The sequence below is a fragment of the Oreochromis aureus genome, linkage group 10 (assembly GCF_013358895.1).
Source record: "Oreochromis aureus strain Israel breed Guangdong linkage group 10, ZZ_aureus, whole genome shotgun sequence".
NCBI classification, from domain to species: Eukaryota; Metazoa; Chordata; class Actinopteri; order Cichliformes; family Cichlidae; genus Oreochromis; species Oreochromis aureus.
The window spans coordinates 3453524-3473595 of record NC_052951.1 but is presented as its reverse complement, the minus strand read 5'-3'; the positions used below and the strand labels follow the sequence as shown (position 1 = coordinate 3473595).

The following is a 20072-nucleotide window of genomic DNA, read 5'->3' as shown; positions in this document are numbered from 1 at the left end:
TCCACCTTCTGGCCAGTCTTTGTGGCTGGCTTATGGGTTAGCATGGTTAAAGTCCCAAGCTATAACTTGCACTCCGTCGGGAAAGGAGTGCTGCTGAATGCTTGTACAGCTCATCCATGGCTGAGTTAGCATTAGCATTAGAATGCTTGGAGACAAAAATACTCGCAAATGGTAACTTAAATGGTTGTTTCTTTAGCCATGCTAGCGGGCCCACCCTGCAGCCTCACTTTTGCCACCTTTGTTTACGTTTCCTTTTGGGCTTTTCCCTGGGATGAAACATCCACAGAGACCTTGGAGTTCTTATTATTTCCTCTGGAATTGTTGGAATTGGTGATACTCCAACACAATCTTCCTTGCAGCGTAATCCCAAACTCAGAACGTCCCGATGACTGTATGTAGATTATGCCCGACATACAGTAGTAAAAAACACATACACCCACGCATATACACATAGAAAGTATAGAAAACAAAGCAACGAACCTAAAGAGCAATGAGCTCCTGTGTCTATCTTGATTACAAAATCATCTTTTGAATCTGAAATGTGGGGTATGTAAAAGGCACTTGATACTTGATAATGACACTTGATATGGCAGACACGATTCCACCTTAGACAAATAAATCTGTCTATCTGTCTAAACCAATCAGAACCAACACTTTCGACTCCCTATCCATCCATTCATCCAGCCAGCCAGCCATTTTCTTCCACTAATTCAGTTCAGTGTTACGGGAGGCATAAGCCTATTCCAGCCGTCACAGGGCGAAAGGCAGGGTAGACCACTGTTGACCCTTACCTTTTATTTGTATTTTTAATTTGGCTAGAAACAGAAACCAGAAGTGAAAAACTAAAATTAAAATAGTAAAAAAAAACCATAAATTAAAAATAAATTAATAAATAGGTGCTCTACATAAACTGAAATAGTAAAATGACTAATTATCATGGTTCAAGATCATTTTCTTGTGTATATCCAGACGGCTTCCAACACTGCTACTATTTTTAGAACACTTGATGAACGACCTGCTCTGTCTCCTTGTGCTTTACCTCTGCAATGCATACAAGATTTGTTCCAGTGTGTCAAAATGATGATCTTTCATCTTGATTTTAATTTTGGGGAAAAAGATAATGTCACAGCGAGCCAAACCTTTCACGTGGCAAAAAATTCCTGTTTTCAGTACAATGCACACATTCACCGTTTCCCCTGACATATAGCTGCTCTCTCTGTTTTTTTTAAACAAAGTACAGCAGAACAGCATTATATGGCTGTCATTTGTTTACTTTCCCCGTCACTCATTCACTACTAACATTCACAGAGCCATCAGAGGGTAATGGTAATGCTGCTGTGCATTAATAAAATAAGAATAAAGCATTTAACTGACTAGTATTTCAAGGGGTCTTGATCAGTTGTTCATATATTACAGGTCTGAAGTAAGATTGTGCTGGTATGAATGGTATTAATATTGTTTATTTCGAATCTAATGTCCAAACACTGGGAAAGCAAAACCAGTAGTTGTTTGTCAAATGTTTAGTCATTTTCATTATCTACAGTAGCATCATAACACGTCGTGTTGCAGATACTTAATAAATGTATTCATTTTTTCCAGTATCTGTTTCCATCACTAAATTGTTAATGTTTTAGACATTAAAAATATTTTAAAATATTTGCATCTGATTAAAGAATCAGTGCAGTTAAATAACAAGATGGTTTAAAGAGGATAAAACTGATCTGATCCAAACCTCACAACATATCATGGAAAATGCAGGGATTAGAGAAATAAGGATTGAGCTCTGTATGACCATACAGCAGGTGATTTTAATCCAATCTCTGAACCCTGTCCACTGGGATGTACACTGAAGACAATCATTTAACATATGGCTGAATGATTAGCCATAACAAGGCATAAAAGGTAATGAATCAACAAAACCAGTGAGGAAATGGGTTGTTGCCAAATTAATTGATGCTCTTGTGTTAACATGTTTTCTCAATAACCAACCTATGTATTCCAGTTGTAAATATGTTATTAGGAAAACTTTAGCAATTCAGCACAATGTAGCTTAACCATACTAGATACAAACCCCTAAGTCTGCATTTAATAGTTAGTATAGATAGCATAGATACTACAGGTACTGTTGTGTTAGCCAGTTTAGCCTCAAATTTGCTAGCAGTCTGAGTAGGTAGCTACCTGCAACTGGGGCAAGATATATAGAGTCCCCGACTGCAGACCAGTGCTATACAAAGGCATATAGAAGAAGCTGAGACATGCGTATTCCAGGGAACAAAATGCAATAACTGAATGATCAACAACCCCCCCTCACTGCTGGGAGTCAAGGAGATTGACAGAGAAGGGGATTAAGCAAAATCCACACATACATACAAACAAAATACTTTGTGCACAGTGTGTGCATGTTTCCTTCCTGCTATCTTATTTTGGGTGGCTCCAGTCAGTGATAATGATCAGTTTTATTTTGGGGATGCCTGGCTGGAAGCGCATGGAGGGGCCAGACATGCGTTGACAGGTCCTGTATTCCTGGCGCAGCGCATGTTCATATGCAGGTCTGATGTGGATGCTAAGTCCTAAAGACAGATACTGCATCTAGGCTGTGGGCTAAAGCTTGGGTCGCCTTTGAACATAAATTCACTAAATTCAAACATTCACATGACAGTAGTGTCATAGCTTCCAAAATTATTTCAATAGTGTCTAAAAAAATACAGCACTGCTGTTTGCTCACTAAACGTCTGAATCTTTGTGTCTCAGGCTGGTATAAAAAACAAATAAAACTTGTTTTTCAGGTGTATTCTTCCTTTTTGCAACTACACGCTAATTACAAATTATAAAATGTTGATAGAAATATCAACACTAATCATTTAAAAAATGTGGGTTTACACTTCTCTGTATGCTTGTCTTCATCCAGTAGCAGTTTCACAACTTAATTCTCAGTCTCCTCCTCCTCCTTCTCCTCCTCGGCTGTGGTTTGAATGGAGGTGAACTCATGCAGGGGGCTGTGGATGTCTAACATGGCCGCTGTTTGATACCCCCTGGTGCATTAGGGGGGTCGCTACTTATATTTGTCAAGGTCAATTAATGAATGCAGGGGTAAAGCTGGCAGGGTCCCCAAAACGCCCCCGGGGCTCATAAATTACCCAGAAGACACATTAAAGGACACGATTTGATCTCCTCCAATTAAGATAATTTAGATTTTTTTTCCCTTAACCAAATGCCTACATAGCACCCAGTCAGGTGTAGCCTACATCACTGTTTCTCCCTGCCTCCCTCCCTCCCTCCTTCAGCCTCCATCCTGCAGCCTGCTACACCACAACAGTGGCAACAAACCATAGAAGGATGTCCTGCCTGAGCTAATTTTTGTTTTTTGTTTTTTTGCTTGTGTTAATGTACAGTTCACCCTGCGTGGCACCTTGATCCGTCATAAAACAAAAGAAAGGGTTTGTTTTTTTTGTATCCCCCCCCCCCCTTTTTTTTTCTTTCTTTCTGTTTTTTTTTTTTTACGCCAGAGGCTCAGCTGTGCCCCCCACCACCCCCACCCCTGCACCTTTAAGGCAATGGAGAGGGAGGAAAGCGGCTGCGGAGAAGGAAGCGAGGTTTTATTCCACGGTGCTCTGAGGCAGGGCAGGTTATAAGCGCAGGGACCAGTGTGCGCAGTTTGTGTGTGCGGCTGCGGGGGGAAGATGCGTGTGCTTGTTGCTCGCCGGATGGAGAGAGGTGGCGAAGAGAGAATGAGTTTCCAGCGCAGCTAACAGTCAACTCCATGCGCTTTTTAATCCTCGACAGAAATTCCAACTTTTTACGCATTTTTTTCCCCGCACATACCTGAGATGACACGTTTGCCTCTTTTCAGGGCATAGACTTCTAATTCATTCATTCTTTATTGATTCTTTTCATTATTGGAGGCTTTTTTTTGTTCTTATTTTTTATTTTTTTTTATATATTTTTTCTTTGATGTTTTAATTTTCTATCCGTGGATCTCGGTGTGCGCATAGGCAGTGCGTCCTGTGCTTTTGAGCCTCTGACTCAGCAGCAGCGGCAGCAGCACAGCTCACCTGGTCCGGAGCGCACCGAGCCGAGCTCCCTCATGTTCCACACAGAGCAGCACTCCGGTACGGGGGGACGGCTGCACTGAGGCCCGGCACGGTGCGGTCAGTCCTTAAAAAAAAAGAAAAAGAAAGGAGGGGTGAGACGCACAGTTGTGGATCATATACCATCTCCCGTTGTACCAGGAGACAATCAGCAGCAGGAAAAAGCTCAAACCTCCTCCTCTTCATCTTCTTCCCAACGTGAAGGATTGAGAGAGAGAGCGGGAGAGAGAGAGCGCGAGAGGGAGAGAGAGATTTGCAGGCTCCCTTTTCTTATATAGCAATTGACTTGGGAAAAAATAAAAAGGGGGGAAATAATAAGAAGAAAGAGTGCGTGGAGAGAAGAAGAAAAAAGCATAAGCTTGGATATTGAACGGAGCGGGGCATGTGGATATTGGCTCTTTTCTTTTTCCAGTGCATCTTGAATGGTAAGTGATGCTTTTGCGCACATCGAACTTAAAGTTTATGCTGATTATTGAACAGAACCGAGCTGCAATTAATACGCGGGGTGGTCTGGAACCATTTCTACTTTGAGGATAATATTTATTTATTTATTGTCCCGAGAAAACGTTGGGTAGAACAGGCTGTTGCTATGTCCTGTCACTCACCGTGGGGCTTTTGGTGGGAGGTTGATATTTACTTGCACAGTAACCTTTAATAAAGTGAAAATGTTTTAGCCCCTCATACACCTTCGATATTTAACAATAACCTTGTGCAGATAGAGAAGCAGAGAGAGGGGAGAAATGTAGGTTGTGGATAGGTGCAGCCTGTACTGCATGAAGAACAAGGCTCTTTACAGGAATATTTCTATTTTCCTTTTTCTACAATGATTTTTTTAGTAAAATTTAGGGCCAAAAAAATATTGGAACAATTATCAGTTTTCATTTTAAATTTGTACAGAAAGGATTATTTATTCCCTCTCTTGAAGCTAAACTGGGCCTCAGTTTGGCTGCATTTTCATACATCATTTTTAGGTGCCTGATCTGCACTGTTTTTAAATCAGATTTCTATTTGTATAAATTATGAAAGTAATATTTTAGTAAATCATTTTGTGGGAACACAGTTGTGTGTTACCAGGTGTAATCAGCATTTGGTTGTTTCAATCTCTGTTCTGCTTTTGAGAGGCATTCAAACTAAAACCATTATTTGCATGAAATAATTTCTTTATTGACATTCACATTGATTTTCTATTCAAAAATCTACTCATGAACCAAGAAATATGCTCATGAATATGTCAGGTATTTACTTTCATTCTGTAATTTATTAAGTTAAAAAAAAATTAACAAAATGCTTTGCACATGTAACTGCATGTTTGTGTGCTTTCTCTCAGATCTATTAATTGTCTCCCTGAAAAAGAATGAAAAGGTTGGCTAGTTGTTTTGTGTGTGTGTTTCTTTCTTTTTTTCCGGCATTGCACCCGCCATATTAGAAGCACAGACATGGAGTCATTTTGAATTGGGGGGGAAAAAAAGAGACAAGCCCTTATCACCCTTGCCCAAATGCACATCTCGTAGAATGCATCCACATCCCGTTTTGTACACAGTGAATTCCTCAAAAGATTGGCTTGATAAGTGGTAGTTGTATCTTTCTTTGGACTGGGGGTAACTGATTTTTTTTTTACAGCGAACACAGGAATTGAAAAAGGGGGGTGGTGAGGGACAAGGGGCTGTGGGGTATAGGACGGGATGTGCGCATGTTGGGGGGCAGAAATCGTCTCGAAAGAAAATTGAGCTATTTTGAAGATCTTTTGAAAGATACGTGGAAGCAAAGGGGTTAAAAAAATAAGACTGGACACAATGTGAACTGAGAGTAGACGATGATGCATCAAGCAAAGATGACAGGAAAACCATTTTGTTGCCAATGTGAAGGGTTCAGTGAAGCCAGGGTTTATTTATAGGAGAGAATGAACTGAAAGCAAATTCTCTTTTTCTGCAGCCGAGACGAGAGAATTTCCAAGAACACGAGAGGACACTGATGTTCATTTCGAATCTAACTAAACGCTGTACTGAAATCCCCGTTTGCAGAGCACGATCCATGGCTTAGCTTGCTTGTGAATGGCTTTTTTCAGTCTCTTTGGTCCAGGCAACAGCGTTGCAAAATGGCTGCTACTAGAGACATCTACATGGAAACTTTGAATGGCAGCAACAGCACTTGTAATTGTGATGAATGCTGCGTTTGAGGCTGCTGCTGATGCGGTACCATTTGTATCAGCAGACTTGAATCGTCTGACACTGACCTTTTCTTCTCATTCAAAGATCTGAGTGTCGTTTTTGTGTCGGAAATTAGAATTGACCAGCGTTCATTATGACGATCCCTGTATTTTTTCTGTGCCATGCTCAAATTGACAGTACACAGAATTAAAAGGCTGTGATTGGTGATGTTAGATGTTGTTGTTTCTGCCGTGCATTTGTTTTCAGTGGACAGACCTGCAAAGACTGCACTTAATGAGCCGTTTCCATCCGAATCGTACATTTTTACACCTCTTGTGGATGGAGAGATGAAGCTTTACGAAATAAAGGCTTTTAGAGCTCTGGTCCGGTACAGGCTGCTGAGGTTGTCTCTATGGAGACCTGGGTAATGAGTGTTGCTGCAGTGTGGGCTTTGGGCTTTACAAACACTGCACTCTGTTCAGGTGACCTGAGCAGTGCTTCTCGATACACATCACGGCCTTTCATTTATTTAAAAAAACTGATACACGTCTGTGCGGGTGTCGTTTGCATGCACTATATTTGCATTGGCTCTTAATAGAAAATGTATTTAAAGATTGCAGCTCCTGGCTATTTGCACAGCTTTGCAGCGATCATTTATGAATAGTATCTACTGTACAAACTCCATTTTGCTCTGAATTGCTGTTTTCCAATTTGAGGACACATTTGCAAGCTCATCTACAATAGATATAAACAATTCAGCACTGTAGAGAGTAAAATCTGCTGTAGAGTTCACTCCAGTGGTGCTTGAGCTTTTAAAGTGCTCTTACAAAAGTGTCTATCCTAAATGGAATAGGAAAAACATTCCAGTTATGAAGAGAGAAAATTGGGGAAATGGCATAATGTTGTTTTTGCTTAGCTATGCCAGGGGGGGAAATCTGACACATGCTCAATTGGACACTAATAAGCTGTGTAAATATACAGTGAAGCGCCTCAATTGGCTCTTAGTATCACTCTGTGCATGTTTATTTTTAGCTTTTAGCTTGGGATGGAAAGGGGGATGCTGGAGAAAAGGTCTTTATCATGTTATCAAACATGATTAATGTCGGAGCAGACTTTAGTTTTCCTCAGCATTTTTTTCTCTTTTCTTTCTGTTTTACAACATCGTACTGCAAACTTTTTCACAATAACCAACAACTGTTTCCGGTTTTAAGAATATGAAACACCAAGACCCAGGAATATTTACGCAGATATGAGCAAATTATGTAATAAAACTTCACTAAACTGACATAAATCAGGGGTGTGTGTCTGTACACAGTGGCTGGGTTATACCTATATATTTTTATATTCATATCATTGTTTTAATCAGTAGAGCGTATAGTTGTAAATTTCTCATACTAAGTAACAACTTTCATTTGGTTTCCACAATATTTCCTGTCATAGTGAAAAAGGAAATCGTGTTGGTTGTTCAGGAATTTGATCCATGTTATGTAAAAGATTGTGTTCCTCATCAAATATATAGTTAAAAAAAACATTCAAAAAATGATTCATTCATTCAGATTTTACTTTCATACTTTCGTAGCAGCAGTTGTTTTAAGGTGCTATACACTGTAAGGTAAAGACTCTGTAGTACTGGAGAGAGAACTCCAATGATCACATGATCCCATGTGAGAAAATACTTGGCGACACAGGGAAGGAAGAACTCCCTGAAAGCACACAGCAAGACAAAGCTTATTTTGCCAACATCTCATTGAAGTTACAGCATCTGCTCCAAACCTTAACGACACGCTTAGTCTTAATTTTTCACAAGTGTACCTTAGCGCAAATCACACATCACTACCTTCAATCGAAAAGAGTTTTCTGAAGATGATCTAGGAGGCATGCTTCCCTGAAACATTTTCAACCAGACTAAATGTATTGTACACCGCTAAAATGAATTTCCTTATCTGTAATTTACAAGTGAAAAAATGTGTCTTGGGTTTGCTATTTTTAAATTTGGAGACGACTGCACACCAAGTTTTCCTCCTATTTTACAGTTTTAGCCAATCGTCACCAGACAAAACAGTGTTGCTTAGAGGTCACATCAGGGCCAGTAGGAAACTAGGTCTGTGCAGACTCTGGTCTTTTGGTATACATCTGTCACTTCACATAGAGACAGAACGGGTTGACGGAGTCACAGCAACACACATCAGCAAACAATAACTGAGCTCAGTTCCTCAGTGGCACGTTAATATCAGCACACCAGTCAGTGCAATGTAGGCCACTGGGAACATGAGTTTAAACGCAGTGTGTTTACTCTGTAAGTGCATAGTCGTCATGTCTTGATTTTGTTCAGTTAGGATCAGCACTCATGCTCGACATAGTCATTTCTGACAGCTGTAAAGTATTCATACATTCATGTAAGCTGCATGTTTACCGTTAGCAGAAACTGTAAAGTCAATGTATTCTAAAACCTAAATTTTATTATGAAATAAGCAGTGTTTGTGCTCTTATATTAGCTTAGAGTGTCGCAGTAGGATAGATTCACATTCGTTGTTTTTCTTCAAGGTGTTATGAAATCTGGCTCATTCAGTAACGTTAGAAGGCATAAGCGACTTACTGTTGTGGACTCGCTAATCACTCCGGGATTTGTCCGTGCCATCGGATCGAGATATTTTTTGTTTGTTTTAGCCACTGCATGCTTACGCCTTAGCTTGGCTGTGAGTAGACTCAAGCATATGTTAATGGATGCACATTGAACTGTTAAAGGTTTCATTTAACCCAGACCAGAATGCTTAAGGAGATGATAGTGTGTAGTGAGGCAGAAAAAGAGGAGGAAGAGAGGGGGGAGAGGGACGCACACAGTCAGCTTGTGTTATGTGGTATCTAAAACTCAAAGAGTCATATCAAATCGCCCTGCTTTTCCATGCAGAAACAAGATTATTTTCAGCATGTTTTTTACACTTATGAAGTCTGAACTGCCTTTTTTATCCTTTGTCCAGTGAAAGTTCATGGCTGCGAGTGCCACAGCCCAAATTAACTGGTATAAGTGACAGAAATTGCTTTAGCCCTTTGTTCTTGACATTGTAATGATAATTCAGAGCATCCTGCTGCTTTTTTTTCTGGTGATAGTCCATATTGCAGCTGACATGTGTGATAGTTTATTAAAGATATATGAAGATAAACTTAATAAGGTGAAGGTACAAAATGCTATGCAATCATTAGATCAGCCAAGCACTACAACATGTATTCAGGCTTATGGATGTTTCACAGATAAGTGGAAACTATAAAAGTTGTTGTCGGTGCTTATGGCTATGGTATTCATATACAGCACATCTGCACATCTAGCACTTAACATGGACTCACAGATTAAAGGTAATACTCAAAAGTGTTGAATGACATTTTGACAGAATATTGGCTCAGATCAGTTTTACACAGTTTAACTGATGGATCACTGCAGTTTAGCTTGTCGTCTAACCTTATTACCAGAATGACATGTAAGCTGCATTCTTCAGAAATGGCCTTGCGTGAGTACACAATGAGACAGTGTTACAGAGCAAGTAAAGTGATTAAAAACAGTGGACTAGAGTTTCCGGTACATCTTATCCGGACTAGTGATTTAACAAGATCACAGTTACCTAAGTTATTTGCATATGTAGGCTTTCAGTAGAAAATAGGGCAGTAGGTTAATGCTGTGACCAGTCAGGTACAACAAGAGGTAACATAAGTTCTCAAAATAAAGGCCTTGGCTGTTTGTCCTTTGTGAACTCGGAGGATTTTATTGAAATGGACTTCATTTCTAATATTCTGGATAAAATGTTACATTTATACAAAACAACATTTTTACTTTTATTATCTAAAGCATGCAGTGTATCACTGTGAAAGTAGTGAGTTTAGCATATAAAATACACTCTTGGGCTTTATTTGGTTCATCTGTTAAACTGCCCTTTAACACAAATGTCTAATCGGCCAATCACATTGCAACAATTCACTGCATTTATCCATACAGCCATAATCAAGGTCAAACTGGGCATCTGAATGGTAAAGAAAGGAGAAGTGACGTTAAACGTGGCATGGTTATTGGTGTCATACAGGTATGTTAAAAACTGCAGATCTATTGGAACTGTACCACACAACCACCTCTGGGCTTTGCAGAGAATTGTCCACAAAAGATAAAAATATCCAGTGATTGATGTCAGAGGTCAGAGGAGAATGGCCAGACTACTTTGCACTGATAAAAACAAAATAACCACTGGTTACAACCAAGAAGAGCAATATGCTGAGTGTTGAAGCTGATGGGCTACAGCAGCTGAAGACCACTACGGGGACCGCTCCTGTCAGCTGTATCCACAGAAGTTTAGAGCTTGGCTGTGGTTATCCATCAGGTATAAAAAAAATAAACACCAGAGCCAAGTTCTAGATACATTATCTACAAATGGAATCAAAACTCAATCCAAGGGTGCCGGTTTAGCTCAGCTGGACTGAGCGGGCAACCATATGCTGCTGAGGGCGGCCGACCCGGGTTCGAGTCTGACTCGTGGCCCTTTGCCGCATGGCTTTACTGTCAGTCTTCACTGTATCTGTCTAGTAATGCCAGTAAAAGGCCAAATAATATATTTAAGGGAAAAAATCCAAAAAGAAGAAAAAGTGCAACAGGGAGAAGAACACTAAACTTGTGCCATGATTCATGATTCAGTTGTAATGAGCAGATATGAGGTTAAACTCGTTGACAAACAGTGTTTCCTATCAACAATATTTGATAATGGAGCATCTACATATTGCACTGAATTTATATATGTTTACTCTTACCGTTTTGCCTGATTTGAAAATTTCATATTATTTTTAAAAAGTATGTAGAATAGACAAAAATGATGCAACTACTGCAAAACAACACAGATCTGTGCGCAGATCAGATTGCTCGTTTTACCTCATAGACAACAGAGAGAAGTTCTCATTTGTTATCCCTGAGAAGACGTGAAGGGATGTCAGTAAATTATACTAAACTAACACTGTCTATACCAAAATGAAACCAAAATGAGACGTTTACAACAGAAGCATCTGAAACAGTAATATTACAAAGTATTCCTCTTCATCGATTTCATGCTGTTTACACATTTTCACGTGAACAAAGTGAAAGACTGTGTTGCTTGCGTTGCAGTGATTGCTGCATGGGATGAAACACAGAGGCAAGAGGCTCATTCATGTCAGTAATATAAAATACCTTTCAGCAGTTTAACAAGACCAATGATGGCAGACACAGTGATGGAAGCATGTTCGTCCAAATTCACTGTCCTTGTGTAAATTGTAGACTTCAAAATCTGATTTCATAAAAATATTAATTGAGTCTTGCCCTGAACAAGTGGGAGCAATGTTCTGCTAAACTAGTAAATTATACTGCTGGGAAATGATTTTATCAGCTGAACTCGAATTCTGTGGTCAGTTTGTGTAGACAGGGGAAAAAGCTGAAAATGAACCAGATTTTAATCATTTTGGAATAAACCTTTTTTATGGGGGGGGGGTTACAATTAAGATTACCCAATGTTAAACCATAAAAGACAATCACTGAGAAAATACTCACTTGTAATTTCTTTCTCTGTGGCTGACTGTTGGACATATTCATTAGGCATACCAGACCCTGCTGATTAACATCCACAGTCCAGCTCTTTTCCTGTAGCCCAAAATGTGTAACATTTTCAAACATTCTGGCAAATGTTTCATTAAAGTGTTGCTCGCCCCCAGCTCCATTCCGCTCCAGTCTCAGCTCTATCAGGCCTTCCCCAGAAGTGATTATGCTAATTGCTGTTTGATCAGATGATTAAATTATAATTTGATTAATCCCAGGCACTAAACGCTCTGAATATGTTGATGTGTGTTTTGCTGCCTGGCAGTGTTTGCAGGGCCCCTGTCACCGGTGCTGCCAGTATAATTCACACAGCTCAGGTATAGGACAGAGAGTATGCAAGGCTGCGTCGGGAGGTAGTTACGGACACGAATGAAACAGTGGTGTTGATGTACAGCTGCGCAGTAATCACAGAAAACATGATGGTTAATAAAAGCTCACTCCCATCTGTGTGCTGATTGAGTGCAGCTCTAATGCAGATATCTGCCATTTTCTCAGCCGTCGCCTGTCCCTGTTCCTCTCAATTGACTGTGTATCCGTCAGAGTGATTTATATTAGTGAGGTTGCAGACAGCCTCATACAGGACTGCATGGTTTTGTGAAGTTCTGTAATGCTAGCATTGCTAGTGTGACTGTGACTTCTTAAACCTCTTGACTGGATATAAATGAAAAAGCTAAAGTAGAGCTGGACACATGAAAACATCCCAAATTCTAAACAATCGTTAAGAACCACAAAAATCCACGCTTAACAAATTGGCTCACAATGTTTTTGAATAGAAGCAATAAGGATTGTCTTTTCTAGTGGGGTTACTAAAGACAAAATGCTGTTGCCTCAAAGGGAAATGGTGGGCTGATGAGTGGAGGAGGAGGAGGGGGGAGGGATGAGGGAGACAATGATGGGAGGGGAGCGGTGATATTTTTCTGAGGCAGAAGAGTATGGCCGTGAGCAGAAAGGCAACAATGTCTAGTCATCTGACCCACAATCCCATTTAACCCCAGGACTTTGATTTGCCCTCCACTGTTAACTGCCACATTTCGCCTCCTTCTTTCTCTCCTGCAAATGGCATTCATTGTGCCCCGGGATAATAGGAAAACAACATGGCAATAAAGCAAAATGTCTTCCTTTTATAGCTCACTACAGAGGCAGAAAATTCTCTAATCTGTTCATGTGATACACAGTTAAGGAAATTCTGTTGTGTTTATTTGGATACAATAACCAGTGCTTATGAAAGACCATATTTACACAACTGTTTATACGTTCATCTTTATAAGTCCAGTAAATGAGTGAAATAAATACATCCATCCATTTAGGGCTCAGGAAAAATACATCTGCCAGTATTTGTAACACACCAAATACACTGTATGATTTTAACTCGAAGGATTAAGCAGCCAACCATCTTCTTTTAAAAGTTTCCTTTTGTACTGATCAAGCATTTTAATCAGAAGTGGAAATTTATTTTTGCACCAATACAACATCTCACCAGTCAAAGTTCATACATGTCCCACACATATGCACTCGTGTTCAGCAGATCGAATGACTGGACTACAGCGAGCATTGTTGTTTCTGTCCTTTGAAACGATGAACATGATCCCAAGTATTCTGTCTGTTACAAATGGAGCACGTGTCTCATCTAAAAAGATGTCAAAGTGATCAAAAGGTGGAAGGTGAAATACACCAGACCTGTCTGAACTTCAGTAAACTTCTCACTCATGGCAAAACACTCAGTGGTGACTAAACATGTTGGTATGAATGACCAAAGGCTGAAATCCAGCATATGTCAGATCAAGTCAAAAGGAAAAACAGGTTAGCGGTGAAGTAGACTGCCATGCTTTCTCTCACTTTCTTCTCTTTCTTTCTCACAGAAGAAACAAAATCCAACTGTACTATAATTACTCTGTTCAGATGCATACCAAACGTTTTTTCTTTAGGCTCTAAGCTCCTGTGCTGTACCAGTACTGTGGATGATCTTCAGGCTGTCAGCCTTCCTCCTCCAGCAAATCTCCTCATTCATCCCTTCCTGCTGGGTTTAATGTCCTCCTCCTCAGCTCACCTGAGATCCTCTTTCTCTCTCTTTCCCTATCTCTCTCTCTCTGTCGGCTCAGTCAGTCGAATAGTACTTGACGGTATAGCAAGCAGAGGTAGGAGGAATTTTACTCAAACAGAAATAATGCCACTCTCCCACCCTCTAACAGCATGCACGGCGTATATTGTGCCTCACTAGATTTTATACAAATTTAAGTCAAGTGCTGTAGCACTGTTCAGAGATAAAAGTCAAGAACTAACGAGGGCATCTCTAACTAAAACATCCTCTCTCAAAAAATGTACTCCTATTGCTGGAGTAGAAAAAAAATGAGAGATTTCAGTGCAAAATACGCAGTCATGTTAACATTCTTGGGGTGTACTCTGAGTGACTGACAATATTCTCTTTTAATAAGTACATTAGTTCTTGTACGAAGAAAATGAAGTTAAAGAAATACTTCGAGATCTTAGGGAAAATGTATGAATTTACTTAAACTAATGCCTCTAAAGCCAAGTAATTATTATGACAAAGTTGTTTAACTGAAGGGTAAAGAAAGAATCGCTTTATGGATGTTATGGGATTTGTGGAGTTCAACTGATTCTTTGAAAGCCTCACAGTGATCTCAAAACTGCAGGTTGCATGAAGCTATAAGCTGCAAGCATAACATTTATCTTTCATTCAGAACTGAGATAAAGACATTTAGACATTGTCATTTAAGTCCAAATTTCAAATTTCCCAGAATGTCAGTTTTTAAAAAGCATTGTTTGAAATGATTGATTGTCATTGTCAGTTGATTCTAGTACGGGATATCCCACCCACACGTGTCCTGGCTGTAGAGCAAGAGCATGGCATCTCATGCTACATGTGCTGTACCATGTTTCTCTCCATCATGGAACAGATGTTATAGACATAACGTTTTCCTTTTCTCTCAGCCCATGGCTATTAATAACTGTCAATAGGCTGGCCATATCTCAGCTTCTACTTTAGTTCACCTAGTGGTGTAACAAAGTAACCCTAAATGTGGATGTAACACAAGGCAATGAAATGAATGAAGCCTGTCTATGAGGTATGTTGACTTATTATTAAAAGGTGCTAGAATGGTGTTCCTAGTTGTTCCTGCTCACCTTGAACCCTGAGTGTACCTCTCCACTGTCACCTCCATCTAACAGAAGACCACCAGTCATCGATCCTTTCATTACATCTTCTGCTGGCAGACTGATTCAGAGCCAAAAATAAGAGAAAGGCATGGCGCTGAAAGGGAAATCAAAAGGTAGTTCTAGTTATTCGGCCCCTCCAAAGAACCAATCAACAGCTGAACAGGGAAATGTGTCATCCATACATGTCCACTGTTAAGTTTTGGAACAATTGAAGCATTGGAGTGGCAATATTATCTGGTTATAATAATAAAGATCTAAGCAAATATACCCTACTTTGTTGTCTTGGCCCTCTTGAATTCAGTGCTTTGGTAGGATGAGCCAAGGATATTGATCCTTGTCAGCACTCTGGAGCCACAGCAAACGTATGATGTCCTAAAGGTTTGCACATGCTTGAAAGAATTATGTCCTAACTGTAACTGAACATTTGAATTGGTTGTCCCTGGTGCTGTTACCCTCGTGGCTTCCATGTAGCTTCAACAAGGCCGTTGGTTAATGGCAGGGATGCTCCCCACTACTGCTTTCCTAGCTTGGAAGTTTGCAGCTCTTCACTGTCCCTGTTTCGGGGGGGGGGGGGTAAACCATAGAACTTGAGAAATTTAGAGTTGAGAAAGAAGACTTGGAGGAAAGTTTAAAGAATCACCACAGGTTATCCTGAAGTGGAATGTGTGACTCAGATCTCATGGCAACCAATCCAGAACTTGATAAAGCGTTCATTAAAGCCAAAAATGTTCGGAGAAAAGTGTGTATTACTGAACTCAGTAGGAGTCATCCACTGAATATCATGAATATCTGTGTTTTCAGACTAAAATAACTCAGTCTGGACCAAACTTGTGGCTTGTAGGTAGATAAGTAAACGAATGTGACACAGAATAGATAAGGACGGCTACTTTTATTGTAGTTAGCTCTGTAACTCATTATGAGAACTGACTTCTGTGGTTCCAGAAGGCTGGGAAGTGACTAGAGTCTACATTAAGCTCTGATCCACACTTGAATTTCCATGTGACCTAATATTAGGTAAATGAAGTCATTTCAACATAGCGTCACTTGGGAAGCGTAATGGAGCATCATCTCAGACGGTTGTTTCTTTCTCCTGATGTGCTTTTGCATGTTAGTATCAGTGGCAGTTACTAGAACTTTATTTACTCGCTACCTCTCCGTCTCAGTCTATTTGCCGTATTTGTCCATTTCCGCCTTAGTGATGTAACTGATTAATGTCTTCAAAGTGCACAGTATGTAGGAACTCCCTCCTCTTATGTTAGCGCTTATGTAAATGAGCATTCATATGCATCAACTAACCCACTCCACAGTGATTCTTTGCTCACCCTCCAGAGAGTTGACATCAGAGAAGGGTATCATTGGTTTTACATAGCGGCTGCATGGCACTGAGCACATCGCTCAACATTATTCATGAGGGCAAATTGGGCGCCGGTGATTTGGGAGAGTGAGGGGACTCTGTTCTTCGATCAGTGCATCTCAGCTCAGTGCAGCGCTTCTCTTTACCGCTCATTGTGTAAGCCCCTAGGGCAACAGTGGAGAGGGTAGGGGGTGGGGTGGGTGCTTGCTTACTCACTGCCATCCCGTCCTCCACCCTATCTCCACCCCTCCCTATCTAACCCCCATTTTCTACTCCCCCAACCACCACACTCTCCTCTCCTCCCTAGGCAGCCACTGCAGAGCTTTGCCTTAATTACCTGCATCGCCTGCTATGAGCTGTCAGTGTGGCTCAGTCCTTGTTTGCCCCAGTGGAGATGCCCTAATGTCTTGATGCCCTGGTGCCCACTGACCTGGTGCAGGCCACATAGGCCACGTTGTGGTTAATACCCAATCAGGCTCCAGTGTTTAAATACATTAACAGCCTTGGGCTGAGCACATGTTTTTGGGCTAATAGCTCATTGAATGTGATAAAATCACAGAAGAAAGGGTGAAAATCAGGCTTTTGTTGTGGGAACCAAGCTGTCAACCCGGATAATATGTCATAAATTGTGGATTTTTTTTTCTCTTTTGTTGGCATTTCATCGAGAAAAAAAGGAGCCTACATACTCATTCAGTAAAAGTTGATTAATGATGTTTGGTTGAGGTAAATACAAGCTGCGCAAAAACCCCTGACACATCAGTGGTCTAATGCACAGGCTAATGCATAGGCCTATTTATGCTGTGTGTTAGTGGGACCTGTATTGATCTCACATTTACTTAAATAAATTGCCTCAGTGAAGCAACCACTGACTGGGATTCATCTGCTAGCAAATACTGAAGGAAAAATAAAAAAATTATTTGGTTAATATTTTTGAGATGTTATATAACTGAGAATTTTTTTAACCCCTATCTTGAATTTTAAAAGATAACTACAACTGTTTCCTGTCTGCTGTTCTCTGTCATGCTGGAAGGCTAAATCAGCAACATTCCTGCCTGCATTGACTCCCTGCTGGCTCACTAGTGAACCAAGCCCATGTCAGTCTCTATGTTCCTGGGCTACCAGACATTAACCCCACCTCCCACACACAGACACACGCACACACACACAAGTGCACAGATCCATCTGACACGCCTGTGTGCACTCTCCGTGACCGAAGCTTGTCTGTTGCCCTTGAGCTCCGAACATAGTAGCAAAGGCTCCGCAAAGAGAAGATTGCATGAGGAGTCACCTGCAATCCACGATTAGAGTCTTCAGCAGGGCCTGCCACCAATAGGTGCTGACATCTGGGAGTGTGCCAAGCATTATTCCACACAGGAAGAGGAAGAGGCTAACTCAAAAGGACCCCCATCCCACCCCCACCGGTTCCTGCCCCTCTTCTGAGAATTGCTGAGGAAGAACACGCACAAAAAAAGTGAGAGTGCATCTATTATACATGCGTGGGATTCATAATTGAACAATATCACTTTTTCCTCTTTGTGATTTTGGCTCTGGGAAAAGTAATGTCAATTAAGACAACTCTGGCACAAGCTGCCATGTAGAAGCTGTTAGAGAGTATGCCTCTGTGTGTGGGCATGATGGGCGTGGGAGAGGGTTGGTGTTCCTTCAGCATGATAATGTAATGGCATGTAGGTAACGCCAGAGCCATGTTAAGGGAACAGAGAACGGATGCACTGAAGGATTTAAATAGTTTGTATAAACCTAAAAAGTGTTTTCTGCCAGTTTCATGGTATAATGATTCATGTCATTTTTGCAAGAGTGAGCCTTTGTATATATTTACAGTAGCTCCATTTGGACTTTTTCTTTTAGACTTTGTGACACAAATGACTCTGTCATCAGAAAAAGAAAAACCCACTTGGACCCTAGTGGCTGTGTGTGGGTGAAGCTGCCTGAACCTCTTCCACAGTGAAATTCCAGCCTCAGAATGACCAGAAACAAAACAAAACAAGACTCATTTTTTAAAACTGAAAAAGCTCCCCACAGCAGACACAGCTCCTCTTCTGGTAATGACTTATTTTAATGCATTTCTTCTCTATTTTATTCTTTACCGTCAATCTGTTTGTACTGTACCTAAATAAAGCAGTAGCATCGCTCCCAATTGTGTTTTTCTTTTCTTTTTAGCTAGTATTCATTTAGTTAATGTGCAATTATTAGTCCAAATTATTAGTGCAAATTGTTTATGTGTCAAAATGATCCTGTGCCATGATGTTTGAAGTCTTTCGATTGCTGTTTTATATTAATTTTTAGTAATATTGATAAAAAGCCCATTACTGCGAGAGACAGCCGTATGAACAGAAAATCCAACAAGATGTGGACCAAAGCGTTGCAGACTGCAGCCATTATCTGCCAACCAGGCTGACGGCTGACTGAGTATTGATAGGGTCCACATAAATCTTTTATCTCCTGTTTCAACATTCTGCTAGCTCTTGTTTTGATCTTGCTCGTGCGGTTCCAGCGTTATCAACAGATCTTCAAAAGTGTGCTTTATCCCTCTGCAAAAACAATGCGTAACGTATCTCTGAGATGCGCATTTGTATGTGTTACGTCTTACTATTTTATCACAGCCGTTAATAAGATTATTATTTAACGGTGGTACACACGCTTGATGACAGCCAGCAGCCTCCCACGTACTGTCTCTTTGCTTGCAAGCAACCATTATGATAAATAGTCTTGGGCTGTTAATTTACAACTGAATATTCAATATTATGTTCCCCAAAATACAAATTGTGTTTATGTGTGGGTTCTTCTTTATTAGATATTACTCAGTGTCAGAGTAAGAGGGAATAGACTGTGAGGAGTGTCTAGTATTAACCAGATTCAGATGCATTGCTGGATGCAGGGTCCAAGTACCTTAATTATTTATAAAGTAGTTGATTTTCTTTTTCAATTTTCATGAACCATGAGCCACGGCACAGCCGAGCATATGTGTTGTTTAATTTTCCAAATTTCTAGCTGCAAGAAAGGTCCAGTGGATAATAAATGCAGATCAGGAGGTATTTTCCTGTGTCTTTTTTTTGCTCTGGTTTGTTGTTTTTGTACCTGTATCCTTGTGTAAAGGTGGAAAAAATCAGAATGTTGAAGGCAGGGTTAAAGTAGTGTGAAGGAGAGATGAAGGTCAGAAGAGAATGCAGTCAGAGAGCTGGAAAAGAAATAGATACAGAAAAAGAGACTGAAGAGGAATAAAAAAGGTAAAAATGTTCATTTCTAGGAGGTTGTGGATGACGACTAAGCTGAAGCATGGTTTTGACCTCTGTCATAGCATCTCTTCCACCCTTCTCCCTTTTCTTTGCATTCTCGTTCCATCTCTGTGTACATAGCGGCCTCTGTGTCACTGTCTGAGAGCTTTCCAGCTCTCCCGTCTCCCCTTCCATCCCTCACCCTGACTATTTTCCTCTAAAACGTAAATGCACTCCCAGTGTATCTATCTGAAACTGTTGGGATATGGTGGGGTTTTATATCCATCATCCTTTCTCATCCTAAAAAAACCATCCAAGCAGTAACGTGTAGAGGGAGTTTGGGGGTCTTAATTTTTTATGCGTGTATGTGAAACAAAAGCAGTTGTGGGGTAAACTCTTTCTCACTCTGTCACTTTTAAGAGTTATGGTAAAAGCTGGTTGTTACCACTACACCGGCCAAGGTAAATGAAAATGAAT

The 20072-nt window shown here is 40.5% G+C and overlaps 1 protein-coding gene across 1 annotated transcript in view; it reads left to right on the top strand.

The window, feature by feature from the left end:
- Positions 1–3677: 3677 nt before the first annotated feature.
- The window catches only part of dscama (Down syndrome cell adhesion molecule a), a 106819-nt gene continuing 90424 nt past the window's right edge, over positions 3678–20072 (top strand). Inside the window, exon 1 of the mRNA XM_039618899.1 lies at positions 3678–4513. Coding sequence (XP_039474833.1) covers positions 4471–4513 — 43 coding nt within the window. The 5' untranslated portion in view covers positions 3678–4470. The remainder of the gene's footprint in view (positions 4514–20072) is intronic.